The sequence below is a fragment of the Parasteatoda tepidariorum genome, chromosome 8 (assembly GCF_982258835.1).
Source record: "Parasteatoda tepidariorum strain Cologne lab strain chromosome 8, Ptep-v5.0, whole genome shotgun sequence".
NCBI classification, from domain to species: domain Eukaryota; kingdom Metazoa; phylum Arthropoda; class Arachnida; order Araneae; family Theridiidae; genus Parasteatoda; species Parasteatoda tepidariorum.
Window position 1 is genome coordinate 7931089 of NC_141762.1, and position 25913 is coordinate 7957001.

General features: G+C 29.9%; 1 protein-coding gene across 1 annotated transcript in view; it reads left to right on the top strand.

Moving 5' to 3' along the window:
* Positions 1-17658, top strand: part of LOC107450469 (structural maintenance of chromosomes protein 3) — a 63458-nt gene extending 45800 nt beyond the window's left edge. Inside the window, exons 25-31 of the mRNA XM_087149776.1 lie at positions 1388-1474; positions 4950-5093; positions 6404-6565; positions 9543-9587; positions 12725-12902; positions 14435-14541; positions 15689-17658. Of these exons, the coding sequence (XP_087005902.1) occupies positions 1388-1474; positions 4950-5093; positions 6404-6565; positions 9543-9587; positions 12725-12902; positions 14435-14541; positions 15689-15760 (795 nt within the window). The 3' untranslated portion in view covers positions 15761-17658. The remainder of the gene's footprint in view (positions 1-1387; positions 1475-4949; positions 5094-6403; positions 6566-9542; positions 9588-12724; positions 12903-14434; positions 14542-15688) is intronic.
* Positions 17659-25913: the final 8255 nt, after the last annotated feature.

A 25913-nucleotide genomic window follows, 5' to 3' on the forward strand; every position in this document is an offset into this window, starting at 1 on the left:
GCCAATCGTATTAGGAGCACATCTGTTGATACAGCTAACTAGTTATTACTTAACTGGTTAACAGTTAATTAGCTATTCATTTTCCAGATCATTGTTTTTCTGTGACACTGCAAAACTTTGCAATATACTTGTCTTTAGGACCCAGGGTTTCCAAAATCCTGGGTCTTTTTTCTTCTTTCTCTTTCTTTAATAAAAGTGGGTCGCTAATAAAAACTATATAAATCTTTGTTTCAAAGATCTGTGGGAAAAATTAATGTTTTTTGTTAGAATATTATGTATACGAAGTGTGGTCATTAAATAATGGTACTATTGCTGTGAAACATATTTTGAATTCAAATACTTTTAGTTATAATCATCTAAATTATACTCTATGCAAATTTTCCACAGTTTGAAGCAGTGCTGGAATCTGCTTTTGAGAGCGCTTTTGTTGCACGTTGCTTTTATGTTTTTTTCTTCTTTTTTTTACACCTTCAATGAACTGAAAACTTGTTCTTTTTGATACATGCTTGACCATGGAAAGTCAATAAAACTCGTATGGTCAGGAGGATGGTTTACTTAACTCAAAATATCTTGACAGACAATGCAGAATAAGCTGTTTTTTCCATAATTTGATTTGTTTTTCTTCTTGATCTTTCAGGGAGTTTAGAAAGATCTTCAAGGTAGTAACGTCAATTAATAGTTTGATTTACTGTGCAATCAGAATAAATCTTTATAAGTCTGAATAAATCTTTTTCAATATTTTTCTCCTGTTTTTTGCATGAAAGGGCAGCTCATGTTCAATGTCTTCTCAGCATTCTTTGAAACCTTTAAAAGACTGCGAAACTCACGCAAGTGGTAAACATAAATCGTCATACACTTTTTGTTATAGTTCAGTACCATTTGTCCCATGTTATGTAAAATTGTTGGTTCATTCTTGCTCAATTATTACACTAATTATTTTATTTGAAAGCAAATCAATAGCTCTTTATAAAAACAAAGGTCACGGTCAGATTATAAATGTAGACCATACGTAAGAATAGCACATTTGAAAGAGAAGGCTTTATAGGCATCAATCTTGTTATTTAACAGCCACACCTCATGTATATAATTAGAAATTGAATCAGTAATAGTTTTTTCTTCTTCCTTAGTTTGGTTTAACTTTGCTTACAAGAGCAAGTTTAATTTGTGATTATTGCCTCCTTCCTTTTATTTATTTTTTTGAAAAGGATAATTAATTTGCTCTAGCTATAAATAATAAAAGAGTTAAGAGAAACAGTATTGAAATTTATACATGTGCTTCTTACTATTTTGTAGTTTTATGTAAATTTTGTTTATGTGTCATGATATAGCAAAAATTCTTTTGAATAATATTTTAATGGTTGTGTTTATATCTATTTTATGTATGTAGAAAGAGGAATTCACTCGGAAAGTGAGAGAACTTGGTTCATTACCATCTGATGCATTTGAAAAATATCAAAATTTGAGTACTAAGCAAGTAAGTAAAAATTCAGATATTTTATGTTTTAAGCTTTGATGAGTGAAAGTATTATAAAAGAATCAAAGTAGGAAAAATTTATGAACTTTTGACATCACACTGGTACACTTTCAACCATACATTGCGATGAAAAATGTTATACCCTGATTAGCTTTTAATATGATGACCCAATTTTCTTGTACTAGGATTCAATCCTTATGCTAGAGAGCCAACGTTATTTATGCTGATTAATGAGGCAGACGATATTTTAAATTACAAAATCAGACACAAGAACAAACGTTTTCTGAATGAAGATACTTTTTTCGATTGATTGGGATTATGATCCTAGTCGCAACCTGTAAAATAGAGTTCCAATAGTTGTCATAAAAAAGTTGTAATTTTAAGTTTTATTTCTTAAGAACTGTTTGACCAATCTCAGTAAAATTTTGTTTTTTCCTATATAAAATGTCTTACTATTCAAATTTCTTTCAACTAATATTAAATAAAGTAATAAAAATATAATATATAATTGTTAAAAATATTTTTTGTGTGCATAGAATTAGGTTTAAAAAAACAAATTCTATAATTGTGTGCAAATATTTTGTTTTAAAAGTTCTGGAGTTTTATCAAAATATGTAAAACGTAATTGTATTAACATTAAACTGACTGATCACCTGCCTAAACTATTAAAACCCCATTTCCCAAATTGCAGATACTTCCTTATTTTTAGGGTCAGGAATCAAATTTTGAAAGAAAAAAAAGGTATATTCATTCAGTGCAAGAACGTTTTTGTGTATGATTTTGTTACTTAAAATATTGCCTTCACTTATTATTTAGTATATTTAAGGTTAATGCTCTCAAACCATTAAGATTACATCCCAGTACCGGAAAATCCAATCAGTTATTCAAGAGGTTAAATTTTTTGTGTGCACTGTTCAAACATTATAAAAAAATAAATTATAATATCATAGAAAAAAAGGAGGGAATAAGTGGGATAACCATTTTTATATTTTTAGGAGACTTAAAAAATACAATAGGCCCAATGTTTATATAATATTTTAATCATAAAATTAATCAAGTATTTAGATTCCTTATGAAAGTAAATATAATAAGTAAAATAGATTTAAATAACTGTAAACATTTTTCTGCAAGTTAATTGGGCCAACTTATTATATATATATATATATATATATATATATATATATATATATATATATATATATATATATATATATATATATATATATATATATATATATATATATATATATATACACAAAGGGGGGAAAATAGAAAATTAAAATTTTTATTTACCCCAAAAGTGATCTTTAGATATTTTTCAAGAAACAAAATTTGTTGCTTAAGTTACTAAAAATGTATTTGGTTTATATGATATATCATTTTTGGTTTATATGATATAGTTATCATTGGAATTTTAAAACTTTATTATTATTATTATTTTTTATTTTTTTTACCTCTCATTTTGGCTTTTGAAATTCTCTTCTCTTTCTTTCTTAGTTTATTTTTTCAAATTTGTAAGAACTTAAGCACTTTTAATACAAAAAGTAACATTGGAATCTACGGGTGCGCGGTATACGCCGAATATAAAAAATTATGGATTAAAAAAATTTAAATATAGAAAAATACTTTTATTTTAAAGAAATAACATACCTTTACCTATATACTTCATTGATTTTCGTTAATACATAAATAGTTCATTATATTCGTCTTCCACTATCAATTACAATTATTAAAGTTTTTTTGTATTATAATTACAATTTTTTTTGTATTATCTGTAAGGTGGGACCTAAACATGTCCCACTCTAAAAGGCTTTGTGGTTTTCTAACGCAACCAGGACGGATTTGCCAGATGTTTTTACCCACAATTTAACACCATTTTTGTCCATCCCGAATCACATTATTGCTCTTTCAATTCTACCCTCACATACATGTCAAATTCAGTTCTTTTATTTTTACTTTTAGGATAGGGAAAAATACTTTTTATTTGCGATCTTGAAAGACGAGATATTGCACATGTACAATCCAAATTTTCGTGCGCGTTATACGAAGAGTATATTTTAAAATTTAAAAAAAGTAATTAGAAATTACGGGGCGCATTATACGCCAGGGCGCGTTATGCGCCGGAATATACGGTACTCTGAAAAAGGCTGAGAACTAAATCAATAACACAGCATGGCTGAGATATTTTTTTCTAATACTTTTGAAATTTTTATTGATATTTAAGCGAGTGCAAGGACTAAGTTAAAGGTGTTGTGGGGCCTACAAACCCATGGGATGTGAAAATAAAGTCTGTGGGATATGGTCTCTGAAAAAACACATTGTTATATGGTTCTAGTTTAGAATGTGCTAATCTGAACCTGCAGAAGTAACTGATTTAAAACCTAGCCATTTCCCAAAATTATCTCCTCAAGTGATGTTTTCTTTGAATTTATAATATTTTCCTGGGTTCTAAACAAGTTTCAAACATCAGTAAAGTTACTACTGATATACACGCAAAAGGAAATGCAGGTATCAGCAGTACTTCTTTTCAGGCGCTCTATTCCTTGTTGCAGCTGCTGCCTGGAAATTAGTTATCCACAAACTCTTTTGTTAAAATTATAGCTTTCTTTTCCTAATATTCATTAAAAATATTTACTTTTTCTTGCATCTTCCTTATTTTCCAAATCCTAGCTCTAACAGATGAACTTGGCCATCTGTCAAAAGCATAAAAAATTTGGTTATAAATCACTGGTTACCTTAACCTAAGGAAGGGGTTAATGTTTGAAGCTGTCATAATTTTTCAATGTTACATAATAATTTTTATTAACAGGAGTTAAGAATTGTATACTTTGGTATTTATGAATCACATGCAACTAGTATTCTTGATTAATATGGGATAATTTATATGTAAATGCATATATGTATGTAACACAATAAAGACAAAAAGGATAAAAGAAAAGAGAGGTTAACGAAGAAAATTGTAAGTTTTATTATTGTAATATAATATTGTACTCATAATATCGTATTGATAAAGTTTTGCTTTGGCTATATTAATACAATATTAGAAATCACTCTTTTTTTACAGTTGTGAGCTGATGAAGAGATATCTTTTTCTTATTTGTTTTCCAGCTTTTTATATATTTTTCTTAAATTTTTAAAAAAGTTTTTCATTTATTTTGAAAAATCTTTATATTCTTTATACGTTTTCTTTATATTTTTAAATTGATTTGAGTGATTTCTTTGCATATTTTTTAAACTGAATGACTAAGTGTTGGTTACTTTATTTGGAATGAACAGTTTCGTGGGGATGCTCCAGTGAACATTAAAATAATATTGGATTTCTAGAATAGCAAACGGCACATTATGCTTCCATTATTATAATGGGAAGGTCACTGTAAGTTTATACGAAATAGTGTAGATTGTATATGTATGTGTGTGTATGTTTTGTTTGACATTAATACATAAGTAAAAGTGATATTTTTTTGTTTAATTTTAGCTATATAAAAAACTGGAGCAATGCAATCATGAACTAAAGAAATATAGTCACGTTAACAAAAAAGCATTGGACCAATTTATTAGTTTCTCAGAACAAAAGGAAAGATTTGGTCACCGCAAGGCTGAGCTTGACAGAGCTTACGAAGTATGTGTAACTCTTACAATGTGGAGTGTTTTGTAACTACTGCCTTTAATGGGCATATATATTGATAAAGATTATTTTATTTAAATTTAAGTCCTTTCATTTAGTACTTAATTAAATTGAAGTTAATTTCCTTTCACTTTTTATTAACAAAAGATTTTAATGATTTTAGCAGTATCTTTGCTGGTATTGACCTAGATAATAATTATTCAGATTTTGAATATAATTCTCTTCATATCTTAAATCTGGGGTGACCTATTTGCAGACCTGCATAATATACTCAAACACGGTTTGAGGAAAATTTGTTATCGCTGAAATTTTTTTACTGTTACTAAAGAAGAAAAATCCACCTTTACAAAGAATGTTAGTCTTTTTTTAATTCTTGAGGAGGGGGGGAAATTAATTTTTACGGATTTTTTCTTACAAATGCAAAGAGATTTAAAATCACATTTACATGAGTTAAAACCACACATCATGGTCCCTATTTACCCGATTTAAGATCGTTAATCATGTTTCCTATTTTCAGGATTTTATATAAAATAACACGTTTCGTATTACCGCGATTTAAAAGCCATTATCCTGTTCAAGTTACTAGGAAATTTTACTTTGCAATTCTTATTTACTCAATTTTAGAATGAAACATCAAGTGATTTCAACATTAAGTGACTGATAAGCATGCTTGTACTATCTTTTCAAACGCATTCAAACATCAAGTGACTGATAAGCATGTTTTGTCTGAAACAACAAACTTGCTTTGAATTTTTCATATATATTTTTGAATAACTTTTTAATGAAGTTTTTTTCTTCTTCCTTTTTTGTATCTTTTTATCTAGGTGAAAGCATTTTTAACATTTTAAGAGTGGAGACAAAAACAATAACATAACTTCAGAAAAGCCAGGGTAATCTTCCTGCAGGCTTCTGTAGCAACTTTCTGTTATTAACAGTACAAAACAAATGATTCCAATATCTAGTCTCCAAAATTTAAACCACTCTATTGATTAAATTATTGGGACCATATTTTCTAAATTGGGGCAACCTTTCACATTTTTAAGGTCGTAAATCAGTATCAATCTAAAGAAAAATATGTCCAGTATGTTTTTGCATTTAATTTTGTTACTTAAAAAAATATTTTCATCATTAATTAATTTCAGGTTAGGATGACAAACCACTAAAATTGAGTCTTAGTGCATAAAAATCGGATCATATGACCAAAAGTAATTCTGGGTGTTTCATTTTTTCCCCCACTGTATATTACATTTTTTTCTATTTCTAATTTTTTTAGAAAGAATAATTTTATTTATGATAAATTCCAGTCAATTCTGCACTTAATGGACCAGTTGGAGAAGAAAAAATTTTCAGATATTAAATCAACATTCAAGCAAGTCTCCCAATACTTTAGTGAGGTGTTTAAGAAGTTGGTACCACAGGGCCATGCCACACTCGTTATGAAAACTGATGAAGAAACAGGGGGACAAGTAAGTCTTTCTAGGACAATGTTTAATCTTTTTACACCTAGTATTGCTTCTTAAGCAATGCTAGGTCTTATATTAGCATTTGCTAAGGAGAATTTTTATTTTTAACTAACATGATGAAAGTACTCTTCTTATAACTATATTTTTCATAACATTTGCTACTAAAGCTTTTAAAGACATTGATGGTTAGCATAACATGAGTAGAAGGTGGATCTTTTTTAATTGTTGTGGAAAAATAATTTAAAAATATGATATTATATTTATGGAAATAATATTCAGAATTTAATGGGAAAACAATGGAATAGAAAGTTTTTAAAAAATCAGGTGTATCACAAACAGTAGTTAAATTTACGAAAACCAGTTTACATTTGCTAATTTTATGGAAACATTAAAAAGGCTCATTTTGCAACTATAGAATATCTGACCATAAAACATAAGTATGCTGAAAATTTTTCCCTAAATACTTTTACTCAAATATTCCAGTAAAAATGAAATTAATGTTGGGACATCGAATCAAACATGCTTTAGATTTCCCTGAAAACGTCCTTTCAAAACTTAGAAAACTTAGATTTCCCTTGTAGATATTCATTCTGATCAAACTTTTTAATGAACAAAATGCTCAAAAAGATATAGATTTAGTGTATGAATAATTTCAATAGACATCAGTGTTCTTGGATAGCTGACCTTATTTGTCTGGTTTAAACTTTGAAAAAGATACTTTTATTAAAAATGTGCCTGCTTCTCCCCCCAAACATATTTCAAAAATTTACTTAATATTTTCACTTAATATAATGATGTGATTATATGCTGTAATTTTAATTTATTTTGAAGCTTTGTGAAGAAGTAGTTCTGCACTTTTTAAACAAGAAGCAAATCTAGTGCTATTTTAAATAAAATACTTGATTAGAAGATATGACACCATTTTCAGAAATTTCAAATGTTGAACAGAGCTTGCATAAATTAAAATAGGATTAGAATATGTTTAGACCATATATTAAGACAAATCAGAATGGGACTGAATTACGTGTGGAACAAATTGCAGGCTGATTGAAATATTTTCAAAGCACAACTACGACGGTTTGAAATCATATTGAATTGTGTTTGAAGCATAATTTGAACAAATTTGAATAATATTAAAATATCTTTAAAGTAGGTCGATTATTATGTAAGCCTATTTTAGGTAGTTTTGCACTTGCTCTCTACCTAAGCCAAAATGAATAACAATTCCTCCTCCCATGCTTACTGCCATTAGTTATTACTCTGACAGTGTTTGCTTTGACTTTGACTGTATTAATCTAATTTTAGGACTTTTAATAAAGGATGCAACTTTCCATTAAACAAAATTTACTTAAAAATTGAGTAGAATATTCTTTTGAAATCTTTTGTGTTTAAATTTATTGACCTCGAAAACTCTTAGAATCAATTTCTTTCTTTCCCCCATTTCAATTTTTCCACACGAAAATTTTTTGTTTACATTTTTTATTTTGTTTTCTGCAAATCAGGGGATTTTAATGTCTTACTAAGCATTGCTCATATTCCTTCTTGACCCTGTCAGCAAAAATAAGCAGTCCACAATTCCCTACTCCTGTTAAATGCATACATAATATTTGAACAGTCCTTTTGAAGCAGATAAGCTGGATTGTACCAACACATCACATCATTGTTTTGAAATTTTTCTTTAGATATTGATGCAATAGGAGGATCTTTCAGAAACTAAGTTTCCCACTGCCTATAAAAAGAAATATGCATAGATTTTCTGAAAATGTATGGCGTACCTCATAATATCCACCGTAATGGTAAAACAGTAACACTTGTAATAATATGGGATAAGTTTTTATACAGTATAATAAAAGTCTGCTGTCTGCACTGTCACAGGAGTTTACATGGTGATGTCGATGAAGTTTCTCACTTCACCTAAGAAACCAAGTCAATACTTTGGTGTCACAGTGGAACTTTGTGTCTAACAAAATTCAGGCAGACTATATCTGCACAGAAATTGATAAGTGTGATCATCTAGAACAAAAAAGGCTTTTTTTTTTGTTTATTTCTTGCTAAGGGGTGCTTGAGGGAGCTATAAACATTACATTACTGGAGAACTTGCCATTCATGAGATGTTCAGTGCTGGTATTGTGTTGCTCCACGACAATGCACTTCACAGAAAATCTTCTGAATCTTTGCTGAGAGGTGTTAGACTCATTCTATTGACCCGATTTTGTGCCCAGTAACTTTACTAACTTGCACCTAAAGAAATGCCTGTAGGAGCATCAATTTCCGACAGATAAAGATGTCCAAACCAACTACATTGGCAAATGGAAGACTTCCATGAAACTGGACTAGAAAAACTTATCCCGCTATAGGACAAGAATTACAATTCTGAGTAGCTGAAATATTGCTGTATTTTTTTAAATGAATGTTTCCAAGTTTCCTATTGACCATAATAAGAAATAAAACGTAATAACATTTTGTTCTTTTTATGGTTCATAGGAAACTTATCTTTCTGCATGGTCTTCCTAAAAAATATTCTGAAAAAAAAAATAGAATAAAGATATATAATAAAATAAACATCAACTTGTAAATAAAATTATATTCTAAGGTAGTAAATTTAAATAAAGAAATGATTTTAATCAAAAAATTAATTTGTTAAGCACAAGCTTATGCCAGTGTATTGATAATTTTTATCTTTAATGTAATAAATTGTCAAAAAAGTAATGCTACTCTGATTTTAAATAGAACTATGTAATTCATTATCTGAGAAATTTTTTAACAGTTCTTAATTTGTAGCAGTTTTTCTACTCTATCAGTTATTTATTCATCTAGAAACAAACATGGTTAATTCCGCAATAAGTTATACTTAGGTATTCAAACAGATATGCAAACAGTGACGAGCAAGTTAGGTTGAGATATTCCTTTTATATTATTTGTAATTTAATAATGATTATACAAATTATAAGTATTATTATTAAATTTAATTCATTTTTAGGCAAATGCTACTTCTATTGATCAGTTTATAGGAGTTGGAATAAGGGTAAGATAAATGAATTAATTTATATATTTAAATAAATACTATGTTTCATTTCATTTGATTTGTTTCCGTAATTCTATTTTATACTTTTATTTTTCTATACACTAGCTGAATGCCCTTTCTGCTTACGGTGTGTAAAAAAAGTAAACAATAAAAACATTGGTACTGAACAACTCAGCGAAGTCACATGCAAAACTGAAACACATAATACAACACAATTCATAATGTTAAAATAATTCAAATTTTTTTATTTATTATTTTTTCCTTGCTTTACATTATTAGATTAAACAAAGCATGGTTTTAGCAGTTTATTTTGTCAAAATAAAGATTAACTCTATTCAGTATCATGATGCAGTTGTTTGAGGCCAACTTATAATAGTCAAAATTTACCACATTCAAGTGATTTTCGCTGGCATTTATCTCTTTCAAAGGCATGTAAAAAGCTTTTCTCTCAGTATCTATACTAAAACTGCACTATTTGATGCAGTTTTAATAGGTATCAAATTATACCTACATTAGTATATTTGGTACCTACTTAAACTGCACTAATTACCATAATACCAAAATTTATTTATTACCAATATCAATTAAGCAAAATTATCTATAATACAGTAGTTTTTTATGTTTCTCTTTAACAAATTTCTCCATTAATTTTGCTTTTTTGTACAAAGCTTATTTTTTACATTAAGTATTTACTCTAATCAAAATTAACTAAGCATCATTGGTGTGGCAATTTTTTACTGTTCCCCTAAACGAATAAGTATCTTTTCTCCATTAACGTTTCATTGTAGTACATAGATTATTTTATTTATTTCAATTGGAATCTATTACCAATATTCATTAAGTATATTTGACATCAATAATATCTTCATGACTTTTTGCACTTCTCCTTAACTAATTAGCACAATTTTTCTATTAATTTCACTTTTCAGAACATAATTTTTTTATTTTATTTCTAATACTGTTGATTTTAATTTTAGTTGGCATAATTTTAAATAAAATAACTATGTGGTTTCAGATAACTTTATAAATATTTATTTGGTGACCTAATCTGCTTTTGCTACCCGCTCTCATTGATCATTGAATTTATCAGTCATAACAAATAAAAATTAATTAAATATTATAGAGCATGCAATAAACTTCTTTTTTTTTATTAATGTAGCAAGTCTGTAAGTTAGCAAGCAACCTTGATGTCATTTTTAAAATAAGGTTGAAACTTGCTAACTTGAACTTTAGTTTCCTGAATTTTGCAATGACTTGAGAAAAAAATTCCCTTTAAATTACCTATACACTCAATGCTAAAAACCCCTTGAAAAGTTTTTTCCCCCTTATTAACTTGAGTTTGTTTTTGACAAATACAATAATTAAATCAATAAATATTTTTCACAAATAGAAATTTTTAAAAAATGGAATAACTATTCACTAATTTGCAAACAAAACCTTACATAAGTATGATCTTTTTTATTGTTATTTTTATTGCCAAATTTTTATTGATCCCCAAAAGGGGGAGTCAAAGACTCTTGTTTGTTGTTTCTTTATCAGTCTTCAGATAACTACAATAGATATTTCTAATGATTTTTATTCTGGGAGGTTGTAAAGGGGCTGTCATGGCTTTAACAAAATGGATAATGAAGACATGGACAGGTATGAAACGGGTGAGCATGAATGGACTGGCTGAAAGGAATTCTTCCAGAGTGTCTTTAAAAATGTAGAATTAATTATGTAGAATTTCTTATGATCCTAACTATTGCAACAAGAGATGACAAATACATCTGCGCCATTTCCCATTCTAGCTATCTTGTACGACCCTTGAAAAAATTTGAAATCATCTTTATATCAAATTAAGATTTTGAGAAATTGTGCTCTTTAGCGAGTCATCTGTTTAAAATGCCTAACAAATGAAAATTAAATATGCTTAATATTGAAGAAGCAAATTATTGATGAGTTGGGGAAAGGTTTGAGAAAGAAAGTGGAAATTGCAAAAGAGTGTGGGATTATGAGTAGCATATTATCTGCAATTCTAAAAAAAAAATAAATAGAGCAATTTTTCTTGAGAAGTTAAATGGTGGTTTAGGTTATCATAGAAAGCAGAATTTCCAGAAATGAAAAATTATCTAATAAGGTTGTTTGCGCAATGTAGAACTCAAACTATTCTCATCAATGAACTTGTAATTGAAGGAAAAGCTGATTCTTTTGAAGAAAAAAAAAATTAGGTTATTTAAATTTCAAAGGTATTGATAGTTAGTTGAAAACATTACATTTCAGAACAAATAATTCTGATTTAACAAAATTACATTTTTGAAGGTATGTGGTGAAAGTGTTAGCATTAATGAGAAAGTTAGTGCAGAATTTAGAAAAACAGCAAGCTTAATGCTAAAAGATAACGATGAGAAAGATTTGTTTAATGCTGATGAAACTGGATTATTTTTTATATCCATTATTGGCAAAACCATGCATATAAAAGATGCATGTCATAGAAAAAGAAAAGGAGTAAGAAGCGATTAACTTTGTTGTTTTGTGCAACTATCAATGGAACTGTAAAGGTAAAACTGTTATTTATATTGAAATCTACAAGACCAGCTTTAAGAAATTTGTAGAAAATCAGCCAAATATGTGAGACCACATTCAAAACTCCTGATCCTTTAGAAAGTGTAATTGATGAAATATCTTATTCTCCTTTTAAGCAACCAATAATGGAAACTTTTTTAGATATAATTATTTTTAAATAACGTTTGTATTAATGAAAATTACATAAATTTTCAATGCTAGTGCAGGTGTTGAGTAGATGCCCCCTCTCTAAAATTGCACAACCTTGATGGGCATGGTGAGCAAAATATTAAAATAATATATATATCCCTAAAAAACTTACATAAAATTTTAACTTACGAGGATGAAACAAAATTTAGCAATTTTTTTACTTTAATTCTAATGCCTATATTGACAATTTGTGTATCGAAGAATTAATAACTATTACAAGTAAAGATTATGATTTTGAACTATGATAATTAAAAAATATTTTGATTTATTATAAAGCTTAACTTAATCAAAATTTCATAAGGTAAAGGCTTGGTTTACCTCTGCTTTATCATGGGCTCAACTTTTTTGACACTTTGATATACTCTAAAACTTCTCTTTTTTAGGTATCATTCACTGGTAGATCGGGTGAAATGAAAGAAATGCAACAGCTGTCTGGTGGACAGAAATCTTTGGTCGCTCTTGCCTTAATATTTGCTATTCAAAAATGTGATCCAGCTCCATTTTATCTTTTTGATGAAATTGATCAAGCACTTGATGCTATGTACCGGAAGGGGGTTTCAGGTTAGTTTTTATTTCACTAGTACTTTCTAATACAGGGATGCAATCAATTAATTTTCCACAATTTCACTAAATCTTAGTTCTCACAAAGGAAGGAAAAGGAAGATATGGACTATTGTGCATGGGCTCGGTTGAAACTCTTTACAAAAACTGTTATGTTTTTTAATTTATTGTTTTATTAAAGAAGCCAACAAAAACTTTTTTTGGTATATTTAAAGTATTTTACAATTTTTTTCTCACAATGAGGTTTACTACAACTCTAATAATAAAAGCCAATAAACATTAAATTTTTAGATGCATTATAAAAATATGCAGGAATAAAACAGTTTGAATCTGTAAACTAACTATATTTATGAAAAGTAATATTTTTTAAATCAAAAAGGTAAAAGACTTTTTTCTGATAACTTTTAAAATATGAAAGTTACATTTTTTGTGTCTTAAATAACAACTCCACAATAAATTTTGACACACAGAATCTGTGTTTGGTCCCAGCTTCAACTATGGATATATTTTGAAAAGTGCATAATTTTTTTAAAACAATTTCTTGTTTTCTGGTACCTTATTTTGGTAACATTTTTCTTATTTTTAGTAGCATTTATTTTGAGTAGTTTATTGCAATTTAAAAATAAACTATGATATTTTCGTGTAATGAAATTCAAAGTATACATGCCAGGGCTCGAAAAATCTCAAAAATGTTACCCGTCCCCGAGGACGGCTTGTCCAACAATGTACCCATCCTCCTTTGAAACTAACCCGTAGCTTCTAAATAAATAAAAATATAATTTTCTCTTATTTATTACAAACATCTATATAAATTGCATAATGAATTAGTAGTTACAAGGATTACATTATACAGTAATAAAAGAAATACTAGGTTAATAATAGTAACCTAGTATTTCTTTTATGAAATAATTTAAATAACAAAGGTCAAGTTACCTGGATTATCAATTTATCCAAGGGTACTGCGTTTCTTAAATGAATCAAATATGATATTTGCCAGTTCCACAATCAAGCCAATGATTTACAGAGGTTTCTGCATAAAAATCTGAAAGGGGTTTTCCATTAACGTGATCAGAGGAATTGTTAATTCCTTCGTAAGAAGTCTAAATGCACATGCACAGAGCAACTTTTCTTTTGTTTACCGATTACATGAGCATTCGCATTAGGTCTGACGAAGGAATTAAAGGTATTTCTAGATTAGAGGGTCATTTTAGAAGTGAGTCTCTAGACTCTTGTAAGATAACAAAAATTGAAAATGTATCATGAACATTAACGGGAAAATTTCCGTCCTCGCGGACATCGGATTTGAGAAACTCGTTGTCCGCGAGGAATTTTTGACCGCCGAGGGCCGGCCCTGATACATGGGCCTTTTTCGAGCCCTGATACATGCATTTAAAAATTAAAAACATTATTTTCCTTACTTTAGTTTTATAGTATTATAATGTTATTTATGTTCAATTAATATTGTGACCATATATTTAAATAAAAGACAACTGTTTTATTTTATTCTTTTTACTTTCTCCTTTGTTTTCTAGATATGATACATGAATTGTGTCAAAATGCTCAGTTTATCACTACTACTTTCCGGCCAGAGCTTTTGGAAAAAGCAGACAAATTTTATGGAGTAAAATTCAGAAATAAGGTTTGTATGGATTCTCTTTATTACTTTATTTAACATTTCATTAAAATCATTTAAACTGTTTTTTGAGATCAAAATGTTAATTACAAACAAATTGTTGACTGTTTGAAAAATATTATAATAAAGATGAAATGTGTACAGTAAAAATGTATCTTGGACATCAGCTAAAATTTTTCTCAAAAAATCAGGAAATTTTATATTTTAAAATTGAGCGAGAATCATTTTATTCCATGAAGTATTACAGCTCAAAAATTATTTTTAGTATTTAGAGCTTTGCTTATGCATGGGCTCACAATGGGCATGACTTTCCTGTTTTTATTTTCTTATCCGACTATTCCACTTTATTATTCTCATTTTACTTCTCTATGTAACTATATTTCTCAAATTAAAAAGAAATGCAGTTCTTATATATATATATATATATTTATATATATATATATATATATATATATATATATATATATATATATATATTTATATATATATATATATATATATATATATAAATTTTGGGGGGAAATATGAATAGATAGGAAGTTGAAGTAGGATCTATATTTCATTAAATTGTTTTTACATTTGAGAATATTTGAATAAATTGTTTTGGTCAAATATTGGTTTATTACAACCTACAGTACAGAACCCGTTATCCGGAAATCAGAAAACTGGAACAAAATTCGATACATTTTCTCGCCATTTTTAAAAAAAATTAATTTTTTTCCTCGTAAGATTTTAGGATTTTTTTTCTTTTTTGAAAGATGTTTACCTTATCATCATTTTGGAAATAATCATTAGTGTATTCCTTCATCGTTTTTTCTTCTTTTTAAGATTATTTCCAAAAATAAATTTTTTTTGTTGGGTTTAACAATAAACAAACGGCTTTTTGTAGCGATTCAAAAAACCGGAAAAATCAGTTATACGGAATAGCGATGGTCCCGATTGTTCCGGATAATCGGTTCCCTACTGTATTTTTAAACATAATTTAGTATAAAAAACATCTGTGCTCATATTATTTTAATAAAACAAGTGGGAGTTGTTATGAACCATTCATGTAAGTAAGAAAGCTTTAGTATGTAAGCAAGTGTTAAAGAATTTTATTGTACCAAATTGTCTTTGGTATGGACATGGAATGAATATTGTTTACCCCTATTAGGTGAGTCACATAGAAGCCGTCACCCAAGAGGAAGCGAGAGATTTTGTAGAGGATGACACGCCACACAGCTGAAGAAGTCTTTTTCAAGTGATGAGCCCAATTCTGAAGGAGGAAGTTTCATATCATGATTTTGTATATTTATCTTCTCTCATTGTTTTTCTTAGGCACATTGAACTAAATGGTTCACACTTTTCTAAAAATTTTGTACATGGAAAATTTTTATTTTTAAAGCTAGGCTTGGACACTGTGTTGAGATCTTAGAGTGTATATAAGGTAATAAAGAGGATGTATTACTGTTAGAAATAAGAGAGAGTCCTGTTGAAGAGCATGTAAACATGTGATGTATGAAAAATAGATAGTATTGGTGGTTGATATAACTGTAGGGTGGAGAAGGGACTTGTACTGATTTGTTGTAAAAGCTAATTATGAATCACAAAATTACATTCTAAAAAAATTAAATACAGTAAAACCTTAATCATCTGAATAACGGTCCAGTTCGTTTATAGTGAGCAAAGAACGATTGCGAAAATCTCGCGATTAAATCAGGAAGTTAGATAAACCGAAGTTGTTGGAATTTCCGAACAAAAATAAAAGCTTTTAGATACAGAAGAGAAAGTAATAAAATCATCATAATATAAGAACATTTAATAAATAATTTCTGAAATACTACAAATATAATTGTCATGGACCCAGCCACATGCTTTCCTCGATGGAACTAACCTGCAATTGCGTTACATGGAGAGGAAAACCACCCACGGTTAGCCCGATGACAAGGGGACTCTAACCCATAATCTGTCTGCCATTGAGGATGTTTTACTTCAGCACTGTGGTCGGTGCAAGTCGAGTGCGGAATTCCCATCGACCAGCCATCGCATGGATTCAAACCCTGTTCACCTCATTGGAAAGCGAACGCTCAATCTCCTGAGCCACTACAGCTCCGTGCTACTCTTTTAAAATCTTTGTAGCTTGAGAGACTCCTGTCCAAACAATTAACCTTCATTCTTGTAGATTAATTGAATAAAATACATATAATACCAATCATGAACATAGCATTCTCATTCTATGCACTGATAATACAAATCTAAAAAACCCTCTATTCGTTTTGCCTATCAAGGGAAATTTTTATGCCACTTTCCAACTATTGCCCCCTTCTTCTAAGAGAACTGCACGTTTTTCCATTATAGAAGATGGTTGTTGCTAAAATGAATACAAAAAAGTTGGGAGCAGTTCTTACAGGAAATTCATCTGGTCAGGAACACACACAGAGTCAGAAAGAGGATGTAGAACATATTCAATAGTTTTCAAAGTAATGTCTTCTATTCAGAAAGGAATCAAATTTAGAACTGAAGCAGTAAGAGCTACTTGTTAAAGCAAATTTTACTTGCTTTCTCAATAACAGTAACTATTTCTTCTTCATCTGTTTCCCTGCTGTAGTCGGGCAGCTAAACTGTAGTAGTTTAATTCTTACCATGACATAGGATGGAACCAATAATGTTAGTCTTTGTTTCTTGCCTGCATGTATTTTTTTACTTTTTAACTAAATGAAATTTTGGGGTTATTTTTAAAAGAAAGACATTTCTTGAGACAGTCAAATGATTTAAATATTTTTTTCTTTCTTTTATCCGATCGAAAACATTTTTTTTAATGTTAAAAGCAAAACATTATTCCTGAAAGGTCATGACCAACCAAACCTACAAAGGAATAGACTGGATATATGCATGTAGTTCACAAGACCAGAATCTTACATTGAAATGCTTGAGAAAAGGTATAACGTTAACAAAACTAGTTTCAATTTTGACAAAGAGAAAAACTTACTTTTATTGAATCTATTAATTGCTACTGGAACCAAGAAAAATAACTTTTTGTTAGTTTATTGTTCATTATGAATGACCATAATTATCTGAAGACCAATATATGAAATTCTTGGATTAGAAAGGTCTACTCTTGTGTCTCAACAAAGAAAAAGAAAACCCTTCAAAATCAATTTTAGCAGATGTATTCATGTGAAAAAGATTTGGTTCATTGAGGTTTTACTGTATAATCAGTTCAACTTGAGAAATATATTTTTGTGTGCAATACAATTTTTTTTCTTGGAGAAAGTCCAGAAATGAGGCCCCTTATTGTTAAAAATTTTAACAACATAGGAGAGTTTTTATCTTAAAAATGTTGAGAGGAAAATTTTTTCATTGTATTTGTTATTTAGTTGGTGTAAGAAAACAAATGAACTGAATTAATAAAACTAAAATAAATAATCTAATTTATTTCATTGAAAATATCAGACATTAATGTTAGAAATGTTGACATTTTAGATTTCAAATTATTTAAAAATTTTATTTACTATATATATATATATATATATATATATATATATATGTATGTATATTGGTGAATATGTCAACTTTTTAGAGCACTAAAATTTTATGAAAGTCAAGGGATTGAGTATTCATGTCATTTAAGAATCTCACATTTGTTTATTAATGTTTCTTATATCACATTTTTATAAAAATCTTTTATTTTTCAAAATCAGCGTGCATCATGCGTTTTATGTAATCTAATTGTATTATTCACATATATTTTTTAGTTTTTATATAGTGTTTTTTATGATTCATTTTAAGGTTCTTTTAATTTTCAAAAAATAATTTGGTTCAAAATTTCATATCAGCAGACTTTCAATATATATATATATATAGATTGATATATATTTCTCTACTTAATTTTCTTTAATTATCATTCTACATTTTGTTTTTTATAAAAACTTCTTTTGTATTTGATTATGTGTGCATTCATAATTTTTTTTAAAATTCTCAGCAATTTTTTGAAGGATATGTGTTTTACATTATTAACTTATGTTTCGTATTATTTGCCCTTTCACTCTTAATATTTTCCCTTGGTTTCTAAAAGTATTCATTTAAAATTGATTTTACTTATTCTTGAACTTATACTAAACAAAACTATTTTCTTAAAAACAAAACTGGCTTTCATTTAAATAATTGACATGACAAGCAAATATTTAAGACTCAGCTAATACCGATTACTACAATTTTTATTCTATTTAAATTAAATTATGATATTTTAAATGGCTATTTATAATTATTAGGCATTGAACTGAATTTTATTTTTATCAAGATTCAGTGTGATTTAAATACTTATAATAGATTATTTCTTAATCATAATTAAAGAACATAGCAGAAAGCATGTTAAGTAAATTTGAAAAATCAGCATTATGTATGATTTTTCTTGTTAAGTGACTTTGAAAATTTCCACATTATATATGTATATAATAAGCAAGAAAATGTGAATCACCAATTGTCTCAAAAATTTTTGAGGATTTAAAAAATTAATCAAGGAAAGAAATAGTGTAATGTAGAATAAGTGAGTTGTGTTATTGCTAGAGAATTTCTTTGCACCAAATTCATTCCTAAATTTACAATATAACTGCTGTCTAATGACAATGATTGTGGCCGCCTGTACAAATATTTCTGTCGGAGTGAGCTCACATGCAGCAAAAAACATAGTTTTATAGTTTTTCTCTGTGATCAATGCCATTTGTTGACGCACTTTTTGTGACTTATTTTGATATTTGGTAACAATAAACAACTTAGTTTCCCATTGTTTTACTCCATTTATCATTTAGTATATTTTTAAACATTGTCTTTCTCTTTTAATTTCTCATTCAGTGTAATTTTTTTAAACTAATCCTCATTTTTATTTGCTATTTTGTAAATTTTGAAACAATGTATTTCTATGATAATCTCTCATTCAGTGCATTTTTAAACAAATTTTCCATTTAAAAGAAGAAAAATTCTTTGGAATATTGCATATAATCATTTTTGTATCAATTATGTATCAATTGTAATCACATTGAACATTTTTATATCAAACTGTAGTTTCAAAAATGAAATAAATATGTAAAAAAATTCTTGAGAATAATTTTATTTAATAAATTTGCTATCCTTTTACTATCTTTAAAAAAAAATTAGCTTTATTTTATGTGAGCTATTTAATGAGAGGTCTCTATTATTGTGGGACAAACTTTTCATCTCAAATTCTGGTCCCTTTAAAATATTTCTTGATTGGTGTATTAAAACGTGGAGTTATATATATACAGTCAAACCCCGCTATAGTGAACCATCAAGGGACCGAAGTTTCGGTTCACTATAACCGAGAGTTCACTATATCCGTTATGCAGTCAATTTAACTAATGGTTCCTTCACTCCTCCCTTTTATTACACATTATTCAAATAAATGACTGAAAAATATTATGTAGTAGCAAATAATGTGTTATTTTTCATTACTCTTCGTCTTGCGTACAAAAAAATTAGTAATCTTTAGCTGATGAGCAATCCTTCTCATTAGATATGGAAACACTTCCCGACTCTCAGATAACTTTTCCTGAATTTCTGTTATTCCGCTTTTTAAACCAGTCTCACCTGCCATTCGAGCACATAAAAGTGGTTTCGTAAAATCGCTTAGCAAATTCATCGACATTTGCCAGATACTGGAAGATTGCGGCTTCTTTGATTGGTGAACCACTTCAGCAATGTTTCTTCATTGTCCTTGTGATCTGCTTTTCTCAACTTTTTTCCACCATCTGAATTTTTTTCATGAGCAGAAATTATTAATTGTCTATTTTTACATATGTTACAAACTGCAGATTTGGATAGTTTATATTCCCTGCAAATATCAGCTTGACTGCATCCATTTTCAATTTTTCTGATTATGCCCATTTTATCATCAATGGAGAACGTTTTACGTTCACTGCTAACTAGGACTGTGCTATAAATCGATGTATCGAGACATATCGATTTAACGCATATATCGCCAAGACGATACAGCGACTTTCATTCAAGGCGATGCATCAGAAATCCGATTTAAGCCGTCGAAGACAACGAGCGCAAAACGATATAGCGATATAAGACACGCAAGGATATAAGAACGATATAGCGATATAAGACTCTTCTCTTACGTTCCGATGTCGACTCGTGCTGTGGAAAACGATGTTCGTTTCGTTATGTTGAAATGGCCTTGATTGGTGAGCTGTAGAATCAGAGTTTTGAGAACACATATCGTTATATCGCATGTTCCTTTTCGCACCTCTTAGCTTTTTTTTTTCGTTGTCGCGACTTTTCTTGTAGATTATTTTCAGTGGGACTAACTTCGTGATCGCCGATGTTACCTTGTTCTGAAGGCAATCTATTATTGAAAAGAATATATAAAAAAGAGTTTCTTCATTAATTAGAAATTTTTTTAAAAAAAAACTTCTTTTTATTTTTAAATGGGAAAATTATCGGCAATCTAATTTAGGCTCCCATAAAGAATTGAATTTGTTAGGTTATTTTTTTACTTTCTTTTAATTTATTAAAAACTTTTTGGATGAAACTTCTAATAATTTAATGAGTTTTTATTACTGATTTTAAATTTATAAATCTTGTTGTTTTTATTTTTAGGAATAAAGTTAAAACAAAATTTATTTTTGTCATTTGGATTTGGACATAAGTAAATTAACTTTGTTTATACAAAAAAATTTGAAAGGTTTGCGTATTTTATTCATTTTTTTAAATCATTTAGCACTTCGTTTTATTAGAGAGTATAATAATTTTTAATTTAATGCCAGAGATCTAAATCAAAACTCAATCCCAACCACGTTGGCAGATGCAAATGCTTATGCAAAATCAAAACTATTCACCCCTTTAAAAATCAAAGCCCAAGATCAAATAACTAATCTTGACATCGATAGGAAGACAGCCACTACTCTCATCAGACTAAGAACAAAACATCATAAAAACATGAAAATCTCTACAGATAAGACTAGAAAATATCAAAACTGTGGCAACTGTCTTAATGTGGAACTGACACCATATCATGTTTTTAACTGCCCTGCAGTCGCTGCAGGCCTTCACCTCTTAAACTACCCCACAGAAGAGGATTTGTATTCTTTTAATGCCATAGAAATAACAAAAACTATTCAAGCACACCATGAAATATGATTCTATAGAGGATACGACACCAACCAACCAACCATAATAATTTTTTTTAAAAAATATTCTTTTCATATTATTTGTTAATTAGCTAAACATATTATCGAATATCACAATTTTTTTATTTTTAAGAAATTAAATCTTACTTTGTTTTTCGTTCATAATTCGGTCATTATTTAATTTAATTTAATTATTTATCTGAAATGATAAGGTCCCGCAGTGGACTGATCGTTAAGACACGGTTCCCTGCAGATCACCGAAGTCAAGCATCACTGGCTGCGGTCAGTGGGCGGGTGAGTGACCACTTGGATCAGTCTGCGTAGGGACCGAGGGTGTGCGGTATTGGTCCTCGTTACACTGTCCTACCGCTAAGTGTTCGACTTCGCATGCAGGTCGTCGAGCTACCGAAGCGGGGGTGCCATCCCATCTGCAGAGGATCAAAATTGTGATGGCATGTCTTCAGATCATCCTCAGGGATGTTTCCCAGACCGTCGCCAATAGCCCATTGTGCAGCTCTAATGTGACGTAAATGAACTATAATAGAACTATAATAACTGAAACGATAATAATAAAAAATAGTGTTTTAAAAGCGTTTTTTTTTTCTTCTAAAATTTATTTAGCACTTTGTTTTAAACATACAAATAATTTTTAACGTTTCATTTAGAAATTAAACATTACGATCGAACTTAATAATTTTGTAATTATTTATGCATAATAGTGCAAGAAAATATTAATTTGTAAAAAACGTTTTAAAATAAGTTTTTAACACTTTGTTTTACGCGTATTATGAATTTCTAAACAAACATTTCAATAAATATTTTAATTAAGATTTGTACATTGTAGTCAATTTATTTAATATCTTTCTTAAGCAAAACATATATATCTTCAAATTTATAAATTGATTTAAATCAATCTGATTATGAAGTTTTGATAGAATTCTGACTTTCTGTGCCTTACAAGTAAATGAAATTCAAAAATACTATATCGCGATGCAAAACTGACGATGCATCACGATATATAATTTCTAATATCGCCCAGTCCTACTGCTAACCATAGTTAAATTTGAGACACTTGTGTGCAGGATTTATTTTAACTGAACTGAGAGCAAAAAGGAGTTGAAATGCGGGCCATATCAACACATATTAGTGTCCAACTCTTTGACCAATAATGAATAATTACTCATTCCCTCAGAAAAAAATGCATATTGATCCCGCTGACACCTTACAGGTGCATCGTCTGCCTGGGTTAGAAACATCTGCTTAGTTTGTTTAGGGATGGGAAGGTGAGATAAAAAAAAGCAAACAAGAAAAAATGCTTATCGCTACATTCCCCTCTATAGATGGTTTTGAAAATCGGTATATGTATTTAATTTGAAATAGAAATTTCAAAATTATTACAAATTTTTTTTTTAAAGATCTGTCGAAGACAGAAAAAAGTTTACTGTATCCAACTTCCTCACTTTTCTGGTTCACTATATCCACAAAAAATAACATTATCCGGGTATAGCAAGGCACGGGACCGAACATTTCGTTCACTATATCCGGGAGTTCACTATAAACCGTGTTCACTATAGCGAAGTTTGACTGTGTATATATATGCTTCGTTGAACAACCACCCAATTTTTGGGTTTACGACTACCAATGTTCAACTCCACAGCCTTGTCATTTTGATCCAATCCAGAAGACTAGGAAACCTCTGGATCAGTTCACCCAGAGGTATTGATTTGTTATAGGAGAATGGAGAACTTTGCGACTCGACAGATTTAATGTGCATCAGTCACCATTTACTACACGGGGAGTCTTCAGCCAGCGGGGATCGTACCCACGAACTCTTGAACATGTGCCCAGTGCCCTACCAACAAAATTTAGAGTTTAAAGAAAATTACCTAGAGTAAGCCATAAAGTTTATTTGTTGAAAAACTATTTTCAAAATGCAAACAAATTAGGTCTCACAGTGGACTGATCTCAGTAGAACACCGAAGTCAAGCATCACTGACTACAGTCAGCAAGCGGGTGGGTGACCACATCAGCCTGCGCAGGGACTGAGGGTGCGCTGTATCGGTCCTCGTTAAACTGTTCTACCGTAAAGTGCTCGACTTCACACGCCGTTCGTCGGGCTGGCAAAGCAGGGGAGCCATCCCCTCTGCAGACGATCAAAATTGCAATGGCATGTCTTCGGATCATCCTGAGGGATGTTTCGCACACCGTCACCAATAGACCATTGTGCAGCTCTAATGCGACGTTAATAAAGTACCTAACTGCCAAACAAATTAGTGAAGATTTTTTCCACAACGTAATCCTCTCAAAATTTGTCAGCATTTTGATTTTTTGATAAAAAAAATTTCAGATTTTGAAACTACATCTTTCGAAGTTTTTAAATAACGTATGGAGATAAAAGAGAATTTGCCATGAAGGGTTTCTCCCATGGCTTAGCGTCCCCTTGCGTGCGCACTGAAATTCTCATTGAAGAAAATCACCTCCCAACCTGTTATATATCTTCTAAGTTCATATATAATAACAGACTTAAATAAAATGACAAAACACGTATAGACATCTCAAAAAAATGTCTGCACGCATCTATTAACTCTTGTAACTAGTTTTAACCCTTTTGTGGAAATTTCTTTAAAAATATCAACGATTTTAACGTTTAATTTTTATATAACTTTATATTTATTCATACCACAGGAATGAGTTCAGTACAAAAAAAAAAAAAAAAACCCACAAAAACTGAAAGCAGAAATTCAAAAATGTTACGTGGAAAGCACTTTTTAAATGATTGAAAAATACCTGAAATTTGACCAAGAAAAAAGTTTAGCAGACTATTCCAAGGCCTTAAAAACCAAACTTAAATCAAAATTTATAATCCGAAAAACCAAAATAAATTTTGCTCAGTCCTTTTCCACCGTGCGATTGAAAATTCACGAGATGTTACCTTCACAATTTGCAGGACAGTGCTTCACTTCATGGAAGTGAAAGCTTAATTAAGGCCTGTTAGAAAGAAACATATTGAAGAAGATCTGATAATTTCGTTGGGCCATTTTCGCTGCATTCGATTTATTCACGCGGATTTCATAGATACGTGCGTGTATGAGTTTCGGTACCACTTTAAATACGAAATTAAAATCTTCATGGAAAACCGAAAGAGTTGACAACTTTATTATTTTATTTTATTGAAATTACATAAATTTGCTGACTTGTGTGCTCTATTTTGGCTTATAGAAAATACAGATAGAACAATTCAGAGAAAGACATCACAAAGAATACATCCAGGGTTACGGCGGGATCCGAACCCGCTACCTCCACGCTTAACAGAGCGTTTGGACCGGCGATACCGCTCGGCCAGGGAGGCCCCGAATTGACAACTATGTAGTTCCGAATCTGATGGCGGCAATAAAATGGACAGATCCGGACTGGAGCTCAATCTTCTGTAGCGGCTTGAATTCCACTCTGCTTCAGATCGTTGGGTACTAGCTTGTTTGTAGGGTGGTGGTAACGTAGTTGTTGTAAAGGTGGCCTGTGCGTCAAGTCGTTGGTGTGGTTCCATAACCTTCATGAACACCTTTTCTTTCAGCGGGTAGCTATGGGAATACTTTTTTTTCTATATTTCTATAGAAACTGACTTTCCAACCAATGCATTTGTTTTGGAAAATTTTATGAATCAAAACTAGTTGAGGCCGGGATAACCTGGTTGGTAGGGTACTGGGCCCATGCCCAAGAGTTCTAGGGTTCGATCCCCGCTGGCCGAAGACTCCTCGTGTAGTAGATGGTGACTAATGCACGTTAAATCTGTCGAGTTTCAAAGTCCTCCATGTTCCCATAACAAATCAATACCTCTGAGGTTACTGGTCCACGAGTTTCCTTGTCTTTTGGATTGATTCAAAATTACAAGGCTACGAAGTTGAACATTAGTAGTCGTAATCCCAAAATTGGGTCGATTGTTCAACGACGGATATAAAAAGAAAATAGTTGCATCTTTTGAATTTTAATAGTGAAAGTTTTCCGGAATAGTACTATTTCTATTCATAGAAACTCCTTTTAAGTAAATAATTATTCTGACGCATCTTTCTTAGGCGTTTCTGACTACCTTTTAATTAGTATAGGTCAGGTAGTAACACTAAAAAGCTTTTCTTTCAGTATTATAACCCGATGAGCAAGATTAACTGGAGCATAGTGCCAAATGACAATCTGAGTTTTAATAATTTCAGAACGCTACAATCAGAATTAATGTGGCAATTTTATCGTCAATTG